This window comes from Microtus pennsylvanicus, chromosome 18 (assembly GCF_037038515.1).
Source record: "Microtus pennsylvanicus isolate mMicPen1 chromosome 18, mMicPen1.hap1, whole genome shotgun sequence".
NCBI lineage: Eukaryota > Metazoa > Chordata > Mammalia > Rodentia > Cricetidae > Microtus > Microtus pennsylvanicus.
The window spans coordinates 6,932,501-6,946,450 of NC_134596.1; the positions used below are offsets into that span (position 1 = coordinate 6,932,501).

General features: G+C 44.1%; 1 protein-coding gene across 2 annotated transcripts in view; it reads right to left on the minus strand.

The window, feature by feature from the left end:
* The window catches only part of Nell1 (neural EGFL like 1), a 793,214-nt gene that overhangs the window by 523,652 nt on the left and 255,612 nt on the right, over positions 1-13,950 (minus strand). For both annotated transcript variants that reach the window (XM_075952299.1, XM_075952298.1), the window contains exon 12: positions 12,969-13,097. In XM_075952299.1, coding sequence (XP_075808414.1) covers positions 12,969-13,097 — 129 coding nt within the window. The remainder of the gene's footprint in view (positions 1-12,968; positions 13,098-13,950) is intronic.

A 13,950-nucleotide genomic window follows, 5' to 3' on the forward strand; every position in this document is an offset into this window, starting at 1 on the left:
ACTTCTTGTATGTAAACAATGTAAATACATAATTATTTAATAATGTATACATGTCTAATAACATTATAATACATCATATACATTATAAAATATATATCAAAATGAAATATATAAACATGAAGTAGTACTCAATAGAAAGCTCCAGTATGTTTTCCACACCCCAGTGGATTCAACTGCACACCCAGTGTGATGTCTGTGGACTGTTTACACACATAGGCCGACAGGACAACCCAGAATTCCTGATGCAGGACTCCCCTCTGTTGGCTGTGAATATGTTTTATTACCATTGGTTAGTAAAGAAGCTGCTTTGGTCTATAGCAAGGCATAATAGAACTAGGCATGAAAACTAAACTGAATGCAGGGAGAAAAAAGGCAAAGTCAGAGAGATGCCATGTAGCTCCCGAAGGAGAAAGATGCTGGAACCTTACCAGTAAGTCACAGCCTCATGGTGATACACAGATTAACAGAAATGGGCTAATTTAAGATGTAAGAGCAAGCTAGGAATATGCCTAAGCTATTGGCCACACAGTGTTGGAATTAATATAGTTTTGTGTGATTATTCAGGTCTGGGCGGCTGGGAAACCAATGCACAGTTTCTATTTACAAATTCCTGCCATCCACCACTGGCTACATCTACCAAATGCTATTTGTTGCAGACACATTCAAGATTTTACTCTGTGCCTTTGTCCATGCTAAGGCAGCCCATCCCTCACCTACTCTGTGCCTTTGTCCAAACTAAGGCGATCCATCCCTCACCTACTCTGTGCCTTTGTCCAAACTAAGGCGATCCATCCCTCACCTACTCTGTGCCTTTGTCCAAACTAAGGCGATTCATCCCTCACCTACTCTGTGCCTTTGTCCATGCTAAGGGGATCCATCCCTCACCTACTCTGTGCCTTTGTCCAAACTAAGGCGATCCATCCCTCACCTACTCTGTGCCTTTGTCCAAACTAAGGCGATTCATCCCTCACCTACTCTGTGCCTTTGTCCATGCTAAGGGGATCCATCCCTCACCTACTCTGTGCCTTTGTCCAAACTAAGGCGATCCATCCCTCACCTACTCTGTGCCTTTGTCCAAACTAAGGCGATTCATCCCTCACCTACTCTGTGCCTTTGTCCATGCTAAGGGGATCCATCCCTCACCTACTCTGTGCCTTTGTCCAAACTAAGGTGATTCATCCCTCACCTACTCTGTGCCTTTGTCCATGCTAAGGGGATCCATCCCTCACCTACTCTGTGCCTTTGTCCACGCTAAGGGGATCCATCCCTCACCTACTCTGTGCCTTTGTCCACGCTAAGGGGATCCATCTCTCACCTGCTCTATGCCTTTGTCCACGCTAAGATGGTCCATTCTTCACCTACTCTGTGTCTTTGTCCACGCTAAGATGGTCCATTCTTCACCTACTCTGTGTCTTTGTCCACGCTAAGATGGTCCATCCCTCACCTACTCTGTGTCTTTGTCCACGCTAAGATGGTCCATCCCTCACCTACTCTGTGCCTTTGTCCACGCTAAGATGGTCCATTCTTCACCTACTCTGTGCCTTTGTCCACGCTAAGATGGTCCATTCTTCACCTACTCTGTGTCCCTGTCCACGCTAAGATGGTCCATTCTTCACCTACTCTGTGTCTTTGTCCAAGCTAAGGCGGTCCATCCCTCACCTACTCTGCCTTTGTTCATGCTAAGATGATCCGTCCCTCACACCTCTCCCATTTCATCATCACTTCGTTAAGAAATCTATTCCTCAGCCATGGCTCTCAGGTAGCCTGCAGAGTGCTACTGGCAGAATGCATGGCTCTCATCAAAATAGTTCTATTCCAGGCCTTAAATCAAGCTTGAAGCCAAGTCTGTTTTGTTTTCATTATCTGGTTATAAGGTTCCCTTCCACGTTAGACTGTGGGATTCTTGGGGGTGGATTGGATCATTGAATAATCTTCAGAGTTCTAACAGAGAGGACCCACTCAGGCATGCGCTTAGGTAACATATGAGCCTGGACCTGTTTGCTTGATCCCCTTGACAGCACAGCCATGTGCAGCGTTGGCTGCTTCATACTGCATGACCACAACAGAGTCCAGACCTAGATGAATGGCATAAGCCACACTTCTATAAAGCCTACCACAGCTCAGTATAAAACAGTGGCCCCAAACGAATGTTTATATCTAGAGTATCTGTCAATGGATAGACAGACCAAGAAGACATGAATTCTAGGCCAACACCTGCAAAAGATGAGATCTGTTATTATGCCAATACATACTTACCGAATGAAAACCACAAGTTTTAACGTGCACCTACATTACATGACTTCACAGAGCACCTCCAGTTGTCTTTCTTTAAGTTTGGTTTAAGGTCTTATTTGAATGGTGAGAAATAGAGACATGAAGGAATTGAGGAACGTTCTAAGGTCACCCAGCTGCTGAATGGTCCAGCCAGGATCAGTCAGGATCTTCTGGCCCCCATTCCAACATTTCTCCCCTATATCACTACCTGGGGAACTGTCAAGAAAATGAAGGAAGGTCAAAAAATACTAGAAAGCAAGATTATTTGCAGCTAGTCGGCCACCAAGGCAAGCCACCAGGATGGAGGGACCAGTCACTTCTACGTTTATGTTGCTTCCATCTTCACTTTCTTTTCCTATAGTACTTATGGGGGTTTTCTTAATCAGCATCCTCAAGTGCACACATGCATCCCTGTTACCAGGTACCCTTAGGATGATATCACTCATTTACAAAAGTGTGTTCTGCTTGTTGCATGGACGGCTTTGTGCTTAGCTAAAGCTCGGAATTATAATGCATGGAAAACCTTGAATTTTGACTAGAAAAAAAAAGAAGAAGAGGTGAGTCACTTTGGGATATGAGGTACTGGGAGTTGAACAAATCCCGCAGAGATGCAACAGCGGTCACCGTGAAGATGTCTCGGAAAAACGACAACATAAATGAGGCAGGCAAACTGTGCTGTTATCCAGTCCTATCCATGAGCAAGTTTCAGCAGTATCTGCTGACACCAGAACACAGGAAATAAAAAGGATTAAAATTAATGAGGATTTTTTTTTTCATTTAGTAAGCAGAAAAGCCGGTGAGATCAGAGAGCCGCTCATCACAAATTCTTCTTCCTCCTGGGAACACAGCTCGATGCTGCTCACCAGTCCCCCTTGATGCTGAGTGTGGTGGGTAGCTAGGTTCTGCCTGGTGAAATACAACCATCACAGGCACACTGGAAACCTTTATCGTCTCTACAATGACCTTGGAGGCCGCAGACTGCACATGATGGACCACCAAAGGGCCCCAACTCAGACCTCTGTGTGAAGACAATTGCCGACCAGAAACAGCCACTTTTAAGACCGTGTGCCGAAGGATGGAAGCTGCCACTGCTGGAAGCCCAACATCATTTGATTCATTATAACTATGGTCAAGAAAGGGCATCCTGAGGTACGGAGAGCAAGTTCGTTAGGGGTTGTGCTTGTTTAACTGAAAAATCTCCCCTGTAGGTCCATGTATTTAAATAGTTGGTGCTCTTTGGGAAGGCCATGGAGCCTTGCTGTAGGAAGGGTGCTCCGGGGGGTGGGCTTGGAGGGCTTAAACCTTGTACCACTTCTTGTTCTCTCTGCTTCCTATTTGTGGATGAAATGTGATCTCTCAGCTTCAGGCTCCTGCCACCAGCCATGGTGCTGGCTTAAGGACTGTAGCTCTCTGGAACCACAAGCCCCTCCTTCCTTAAGTTCCTTTGCTCAAGGTATTCGACCACAGCCACAGAAAAGCAATCCAGGAGTAAAGGGAACAGACAAGGCTAGCATTACAGGAACTGAACGGTCGCAGAAATTAGCAAAAGCAACTTGACATCTTATAAAGCAGGCTTTGAGCAACACAAGACAGTCCTGACAAAATAAAGTGACCATGGCACAGAGACTGGAATCTTTGCCCTCTCTTTCTCTTTCTCTTCCTTCCTTCCTTCCTTCCTTCCTTCCTTCCTTCCTTCCTTCCTTCCTTTCAACTATCCTTCTTCCCTTTCTTTTCCCTTCATTTCAATCAACTTGTATTTGTACATCAGTAATTCATTCTGCACTAATGCCTTAGAGGCTGATGATGCAAGAAGTAAAATAAAATTATTGCCCTGTGCAATTTATACTCCGAAAGGGAAAAAAACAATCTTAAAGAGAAATTGCTGTGAAGGAAATAAAGTCCAGATATCAAAATGGTAACAAGAGGACTGGAGAGATGGCTCAGTGGTTAAGAGCACTGACTGCTCTTCCAGAGGACCCGGGTTCAATTCCCAGCACCCACATGGCAGCTCACAACTGTCTGAAGATCCAGTTGCAGGGGATCTGACACCTTCACACCAATGCACATAAAATAAAAAAATAAATAAAAATAAATGGTAACAAGAGTATAGAGGTAATTTCACCGAGATGGTTAGGAAAGTTTTTTTTTAAAGGTGGGATATTTGACTTTTTGAGGCAGGGCAATAGTGTAAGCACAAGCAAGCACATGCGAATTCACAATGAATAAGCTGAATTGGCCAAAACAACCTGTCCAGACCAAAAACACAGTAACTAATGACGTCCACTCCTAGTCAATCACAGCAGCGACCACCAATTTTAAAAGGACCAACCAAAAACATTCCTGCAGCATCTTAATTTCCCTAACCCCACAAACCCCAACCATTTTACAATAAAGAGCTTTTTACACTGAAATTGTTTGAAGTCTGTGTCCTTGCCTCCACATCTCCTCACCCCCAGACCCCCAGGAAATGGGGATCGCACAAGAGGCAGCAGCAACAAGGCCCTCAACAAGCTTTCTATCTAGAAAGTAGAAAACTTTGCAAAGACTTGGGAAGGACATCCCAGGCTGAAGAAAGAACCACTGCCCAGACCTGTTGGAAGGATGCAAAGAATGCAGATGAAGTGAGAGACTCACAAACATAAAGAAGAAACACAAACACAAAGTACATGGGCCCCAGCCCACATGGCGCCTTCCTCAGAACCAACTTTGGATATTTTTCTGAGAACCATGGCACTTCCTAGGCAACTTGTAACAGAGGAGCGGCATGATCTTCTGGATGCTTTCAAAGCTCCTCTTTGTGTGTTTGTAGAAAGGGGGGTAGGTACATGGGCAAGAGTGGTCACTATGGTCATCACTGGCTAAGAAACAAAGAAGGCTTGGACAAGCCTTGGCAGAATGAAGCCGCAACAAATGGGTATTTGTGACTCATCTGAAAGCTAAGTTGATATGGAGGTTGAAGAAGAGTGAATTAACGAGAAATTTCAACATGGAATGAGCTGAACAGCCAAGTGGGTGGCTGAGTTAAGACCTGGAACCCAGGGGGAAAACAGGACCATGGAACCAGAAGGGCTTGACAATGCAATTGTTGAGTCTGATAACCCCATTAGTTTACACGATAACTCCATTTTGGTAAAACACCCTAGAGACCTAATCCACACTATCACAAAGACATACTGAAAAAATCAAAACAATATCTTACAAATGGTTTTGGAAAATGCTTTTTATGCAGTTCCCTTAACCTGCAGTTCTGGCCAGCATCTCAGTTAGATTGAAGGACACAAGCCTTAACAAACTTTTTTAGTCTGACCCAAGTATAATAATTGGAATTTGATTTTGCCGTTAATTGCTTGTGTCTGTCCTCTTAATTCCAAGGAGAAAACTGTTGGGGTGGAATGAAGAGATGATTGTGAGGACCAGAACAAACACCGCGGAGCTGTGCAGTGTTTGTGGAACACACCTACTCTATTTGAAGGAGAATGTAGGGAAGCGTGAGAGAACAACAAAGTTTCTATAACACACCTAGGCTAGTCTCAGTGGGTTGTCTCGTTTGATTCCAGACTATACCATAGAATTCTCAGCCCATTTTACAGGTGAGGAAATTAAAAATTCAAAGCTCCAGTAATTGATACAAAGTCACATTGGGTGGATGAAGCACAAAGCTAGGCTATAGTCTGGTTTTTATACCTCACCCAATAGCATTAAAGCATTCCAGTACCTATTACTCAGCTAATGCGAATCAAACATTCAGGGGCTTAAAATGGGTACCAAGGAAAAAATGATGTAGATAAGAAGAGGCCATGCCACCAGATTTAGAATTAGTATGATGGGAGTTCAACTAAAGGGTAGAGGGTCATGAAGGGTTCAGATGAGAGGGGGGACAGAAACAAATGTCTTTGCAAAGCAGATTTGGAGTCAAAGATGCAGAGGTAAAGGAAAGAGGACCCCAGCAAGGAAGTCTAGCTGCTCCTGTCATAGGAAGGACAACACACAGAGCTTCTCAGATGAAGCAAAAGCTAAAATCTGTATCACAAAGGGAAAGTTGGCTGGTAAAATATTTGGGTAACAAACAATCTCTCTGAGTCATATGCACTAAAGAGGAAAAGGAAGAAGGTTCTATGGTGATATTTAAGATATTTATCAGTCTGACTACAGGGCAAGGCCAGTTCGGGCACCCTCCCCTCTATTGCTTAGGGTCTTAGCTGGGGTCATCCTTGTGGATTCCTGGGAATTTCTCTAGAGTCAGGTGTCTGCTAACCCCATAATGGCTCCCTCAATCAAGATATCTCTTTCCTTGCTCTCATCTCTGTCCTTCCTCCATCTCGACTATCCCATTCCCTCAAGTTCTCCTCAACCCTCCCTTTCTTCCCTCCTCTTTCCCTTACACCCTCCCTTCTCTCCCCACTCCCATTTTCCCAATTTTGTCAGGCAATCTTGTCTGTTTCCTATTTCCAGGTGGTTCTGTATATGTTTTTCTTTGGGTTCCCCTTATTACTTAGCTTCTCTAGGATCATGAACTATAGGCTCAGTATCCTTTGTTTATAGCGAGTATCCACTTATGAGTGAGTACATGCCATATTCATCTTTTGGGGTCTGGGTTACGTCACTCAGGATAGTGTTTTCTAATTCCATCTATTTGTATGCAGAATTCAAGGTGTCATTGTTTTTTTACCACTGAGTAGGACTCTAATGTATAAATATGCCACATTTTCTTTATCCACTCTTTGGTTGAAGGGCATCTAGGTTGTTTCCAGAACCACATCAGAGCACTGGACTGAGCTTCCAGGTGAAGAGGAGAAGAAATGAGAATATAAACAAAGAGGTCAAGATCATGATGGGTTCACCCACTGAAACAGTCTACCTGAGCCAATGGGAGCTCACCAACTCCAGGCAGACTGGGAAGGAACAAGCATAGGACCAAACTAGTCCCTCTGAACGTGGTTGACAGTTACATGGCTGGAGCAGACTGAGGGGTCACTGCAGTGGCACCAGGATTTATCCCTACTGCTTGTACTGTCTGTTTGGGATCCTATTCTCTTTGGAGAGATACCTTGCTCAGCCTAGAAATAGTAGGGAGGGCCTTGTACCTTCCACAAGGCAATGTGCCTTACCCTCTCTGAGGATTGGATGGGAGTGGGTGTGTGTAGGGAATGGGAGGAGAGGAGGGAATGGGAACTTGAATTGGTATTTTTTTAAAAATATCTAATAAAAGAAAATAAGGAAACAAAAAAATTTTAAAAAGAAAACAAAGAGGCAAAGGAAGACTCCTAGGCATTCTTACAGCAAGCATTGAAAATTCCTACCAAAGAGCTAATGAGCTGATGGTGGATAATGCCTGCCCTCGTCAAATCCAATCTTTAGAGATAGAGCCAAACTGGAGCAGTAGCTGGGCTGTGTGAATCACAGGGGTCATTCACGCTTCAATATACAAAACACATAAATATAAAAGAAAATGGGAAAATAGAGATACCTGATTAACTCTTGGATAATCAGAAGTCCAGTGAACATACTGGGTCATTTCTCTGCAAAGTCTCCTAGTGATCTACCTCCTAGTGATCAAACCATTTGAACTCTGGTTTCTCAGTCACGTTCTCAGCCTCTTACTGCCGCAAAGGGGAGATACTCCATCGTAACCTCCGATCAATGAAGTTATGGCTTTGATGTGATTATAGTGTAATCTTGGAAAAGAAAGAAGTTACTGAAAAAGAGAAGTTATGAGTCGCATTGCTAATCCGTGGTGGGCATCGGATGCTTCAGTGCACCTGCTACATGCCACTAATAGACTCACAGCACTGGGTATCTCCTGCTCCGCAATTCCCTTCAACAGCTCCGCTTGTCTTTTCCTAGTGAGGGGCCGATTTCCCTTTGTAACTGATAATATTATTTTGTCCCGCAGCCCATGCATAACTGATAAAATCAAAGCCCTCCCCAATGACCTGCCAGTCTTGCCAAAATGTCCAGATAAGTAAAGTTCAATTGGCTTCAAAAGGGACACAAACCAGTAGCTCCAAAACCCTTGATATTTTAAGTTAATACTGATAATGGTGATATGATAATTAACGCAAACTTTTCAATCTTTAGTCAATCTGGAAAATTTGCTAAATTGTTAACATGTTCTATGTCATTAGCATGTAAACTGGGAAATGCAATTTCCTATGCAAGATTTGGCATGACCAAACACTAAATTACAAAATTACAACTCTATTCTAACACACACACACACACACACACACACACACACATTATATATCAGATAGATAGATAGATAGATAGATAGATAGATAGATAGATAGATAGATAGATAGCGCTTGACTGCTAGCTTGAGTATTTTGGATTTCCCCTGGTGATTCTCAACACTGCTTTTGTTGTAAATATTGATCTCTCTTAAATCTAAGAGTTATAAATCAATTAATTCAGGATCTATCAGTAAACTCAGCTCAGTAATGGAAAAGCAACAGGTAACTGTCTATCATCACCGAGGAAAAATTCAATGGTATAAAATATTACACATCACATGTTTCGGGAATCTATCCATCATCTGTCAGATGGAACTCTTCTATTTCATCCTTCTTCTGGAAGCCCCAAAAAGGAAAAAGCCTTGATGTATGACCAGGTTTTGTGCTAGAGAGGAGAAACAACAAGATGGAGCTTGCAAAAATTCTTGGAGGCTCCTCTGAGAAACGATACGGGCCTTGTCCACTTGAGGTTCACTCGATTTTCTTTCTTTCTTTGAGACAGGGTCTCACTATAATGCCCTTGCTGGCTTGAAACTCACTCTGCAGACGAGGCTGACCTAGAACTTACAGAGATACACCTGCCTCTGCCTCCTGAGTGCTGGAATTTAAGGCAAATGCCACCATGCCTGAACCACAGTTTTTAAAAGACTTATATTTATCGTTTTTAATTGCACGTATATATTTGAGTGCAGTGCCTATGGAAGGCAGAGGCACCAGAGCTCCCTGAAGGTGGAGATATAGGTAGACTTGAATCACCTGGCATGGGCGCTCTAAACAGAACATTCCCTTAAGAGCTAAGTTATCCCTCAGTCCCATCCCACTACATAGTTCTTTAGCTACACTGGATGTCAGTGGGAAGAATCAAGGAGGAGGAGGATATTATGGACTCAAATGAAACATCAGAAACAGGGTGAGTGGAGGGAGGGTTCGGGCCTGTGACCAGGGTGTCAAGAAACACTGAAGTAGAAAGTCACTGGACTTTATCTTAGGTGAAATTCTCTGAGTCTCTGTATGGGTAAAGTGGGGCTAACAGTGGTCAGCATTGTCGTGTGCTCACAGACTCATCTAAGTCTCCAAAAGTGTAACCAACACAAAAGGAGTCTGGGAAACCTAGGACACTCTACAACTAAATGACCCTTCATCATACCATTCTTGTCGTGCAGGATGCACAGACTGGGAAAGCCAGGATGCCCTACAACTGAAAGCTCAGTCACCCCACCATTTTCATCCCTACAGGATACACAGGATGCCATGTTACACCGTCCTTCCACACAGCTCTTTGCTCCAGTTTAGGAAAAGCTGCCCAGACTCCAATTTCAGTAGCAAGGGTGCCAAGAGGACAGTTAGTGCTGTGGTTGTCCCGAGCACGGCTTCTGTTTCACGCTAATGTATCAGAGGCTACCTAAGACCAACGCGGTGAAAAGGCCATCGCAGAGGGAGGAAGCCCCGGTCCACCATATCCATAAAACGCTGAAGTCCAATGAAAGTCATTTTCGAAATGGGGGCTGTAACTGCTCCAGACACACAAGGCAAAAATGAGACCTGGTGAGTTGTATCAAACCTGACAGAAGGTTTTATCATCTCTCACTGATTGCTCAGGAGTTCCAACATCTCGGCCGTTTTTTATGACCTCGGGAGAGCAGGAGTCCTTAATGCACCAGAGCTCTGTTACCATGGGAGGAAGGTAGGAAAACTGAAAGCCTTTTGTGCTTTCTTTACCACTGAGAGTCTGAGCAGATTCTTCACGATTTTCTGGACAGAGTGTGTGATGTTTTGTTTTAATGTCAGGCTCACCTTGTTCATGGTGGTTTTTATAAGGCAGCGCATTTTCGCTCATTAACTGAATACATTCCTAGTTGTCTCTAAGCTCCAGGGAGACACTGCATCCGGGGCGTCTTCTGCTACTGACCTCTAGGATTGCCTGCTACATGTTACTGCATGGAAATTCCTAGGGAAGGACTCAGAAAATGCCATGAACTACGCATAACCAGGAGGGCAGTACAGCTACCGATCTACCTTCTCCCAAACCGCCCCCATTCTCTCCTCTTGCCACACCACTACTGGATTCAAAGGGAAGAGGTAACACAACTCCAGCTCCAGCTGAGGAACATGAGTAATCAGACCTAGCAGCATCCGCTGCTCTTCCCCGAATACCGGATGAGGGATGTCAGGAGGAGGCAGGAAATGATCCAGGTCTGAAAACTAAGATGGAACATCATCTGCTGGTCTGGGAGACAGGGCCTTAGCGAACATCTTTTAGGAAGAAATACCTTTGAAAATGAAAATTGAACATTTCACACAGAGATTTGCCCTTCAGCCTTTCCTTACCTGGGCTGCTGTAGTGTGGTGGAGTGACTATAGGAACAGCAGTATCATGTATCAGTATCATGTAACCACAGGGATGCAAACTCAAAGATCAAATTCAACATGTTCGAGATGGCGCACACATGCTTTAAAAATTGGCATCCGCTATATGTGTTCCTCAGTACCCCTCTGGATGCCCAGCATGTGGTCTGTGCTTCACCGCTGAAGTTCTGTTATAATACACTAGAAACATCCATGACTTATATCCCTCTCCTCCTTAGAAGCTGACCTGTCTCCATGAACAAGTTCTCTGGAACATCTGAACTGTCTCTATGATGACAGAGAAATGTCTACAGCCTCAACCCCATCCCCAGGGCACCAGTCCCAAGCAAGCACGCTGGCCTGAAGCCAGATCTAGATGGTGAGCTAAACATGAATATTCCAAGAAAACAGTGACTCAAACCTGCAGTCATACTGAGTGACTAATTGTTAAAAAATGGGCCTCCCACAGAAAGGGCAACTTTAATACCACAGGCCTCTCTTGGAGTCGGTTCTATATAATAAAAAGTAGAATCAAGGACGAGAGAATCAAAGATCCTCAGCAAGCATTCACAGCGGCCATTACCCCTACTTTCTCCCAGGTCTCAATTACTCATGGTACATGGTGGAGTGTTTGGCCCCAGGGGTCATTGTATGGGGACTCCACTACCACTTTTATAATGGCTCAGAGTTCAGCCCAACGTTTATCAGAAGGTAGCAACATAAGTCCGTCAGTTCATCACATAGCTCAGATATGTTTTCCATGCTGATTGGCTGGGAGAATGCTCACATTGACTTTCTTTTTCTAATTAAGCAAAATATAGCAAAAATGTAAAGAAATGACTTAATGTGAACGGTTGAAATTATCTTCCTCCCCAAATTAACAAAGAGCTAAAAGAATAAATTCAAGGGTGGATTAAAAAAAAATCAAAATCAAAGGGGTAACTTCATTCTCCCAAGGGGCACAAATCAAGTTCAAAGCAGAAAAGCAAGCAAAAGAAAAACAAAAAGATTAAAAAGAGGGAGGAAGCCCACTGGTTAGAATATTGCTAGTGACCCAGATAGAAGGAACCAAGAAAGCCTTCCAGAGTAAATGAAAGGACAGGGACTCCCCACAGAGCGACCACTGGGAACCAGCAGATACTGTTTCAAAGAACCAGCCAGCTCTTTGACCGGTCAAAGTTTAACAGGGGACAGCAACACAGAACACAGGCCAAACAGGCATTTACCTTTACTGTCCCCTGAGAGCATCGTCTGTACCTTGAGAAACTGAACCCACTTTAGAGCCAAGCTCCTCACAGGGCAGCGGATAGACGCTGATTCGTTACATTTGCGCAATTCAAGAAACCCACCTCCCTCACGGGACACCATTGCTTAACATTCAACTAATCAAGATGAAAGGAGGAACTGAGTCACAACCAGGAGAAGCAGAGCAACATCCCCACCCATCGTGATTCTGTCTCATAGAGCTTTTCTGCTCTGAGGACAAGGACCAGATAGAGCCTCTGAAAAGGACCGGATTGGATATATAAAACGAGGTCAGAGCAAGCCCCACCGCTCTGCTTACCAAAGGAGTAGAGGTGTGCAATGCCACCATCAGCATGTGGGGTGCTGAGCTTGGGAAGGGTGCACACACAAAGCACAAGAGGTGATCAGTTGTGCCCGAGGCCACATCCCTATTGTAATGTTGTCAGTTCCTAGATCCAAGTTACAGGTCCATCACTCGATCCTTGGTAAAGACCATAAAGTGACAATGTGTGGATCAACCACTAAGAAACTCAACTGGAAAAGCATTCTGCCCTCAGGAAGGGAAGAAGAGAGCTGGGCCTAAGCCAAGCTGTGACTGTCATTTGAAAACGGAACTCCCTTGCCACATCTCGTGGCATTGGCGATGACACTCCCTCCCGATAATGAAACCAAGTGTGCTTACGGCTGCCCTGGGGTTGGTGTGGACACTGAGGGCACTTCATGATCTTACATACCTCGTAGTTTCTCATGTGACTCTGCCTGGAGCAAGCATGAGAACAGGAGCCCTGGCATAGCTGATTCCATGGTTTTTTGCAGCTGAAACCATCCTTCTCTGCACCACTTGCCCACAGGGGATCTCTGCCCCCTTACCTTCACAGAACGCAGAGTTGCCCTGCACGGAGATGTAACCGCTCTTGCACTCACACGTCGCTTTCGTATTCCAGTTTTTGCATTCCGAATTTTCTCCACACTTAGGTGCTTCTGCACAGAAGTCATGACCTACGGGACAGAGAGGACATTTTAGGTTCGGAAATGACGGAGGAGGAGGCCCCCCGAATAATAAAGCATACAGTACCTTCTATGATGTGAGACATATATTCACAGAGACAGACCATGGCAGCAGGTAGGACTAAGCTGAGTAGGAGCTATAAGGCAGGAATGGGAAACTCTGGGCTTCCCTGTTTGAGAGAGTGCTTCCGGATACTCAGTGTAGCCCGGTTTGCAAAGCTCCTTCCTGCCTACAGGTCATAGCCATGCCAATCTGAGAGGTCCCATTGATTCTTACATGGTTAGCGTCTTTACCGTTATCTTAGTAGAAAATGATGTGTGAAATGAAGGCATAACACAAAAATAAGGACATAGAAGTTACATCTGATCTAATGTGAATGTTATCAGGATATATCCACTCCTTCTGCCAGGCTTCACTACTTTCTACATAGTTATGACCTTGTCACACGCCGGTACCTATTTCTAAACAAATACTTTGCTCATCTTCAATGTCCCATAGATACAATCACACTGTTCATATCCTTTTAGATGTCTTTATTTATGTTAATACACTCTAACCATGCTAATGCATATGAGAATTCATTTGTCAATGCTTTATAGTTTTTCAGGGTTCTGAACAGTCCAAAATTCACAGTTATGAATATACTATACTATACTAAAAATCAACATTGGAGTTATTTGCATGTTTTGAAAATATAAAATGGTTGCTAAAGTATTAATGAGCATATCCTGGACACATGTTATAAACACACTTTTGACTTGTTTTGTCCCACACTTCCTCCAGAATCCCTGCTATTCCTTGGAGAATATTCTACACCCTCAAGCATCTACTGGAAGTCTCTCT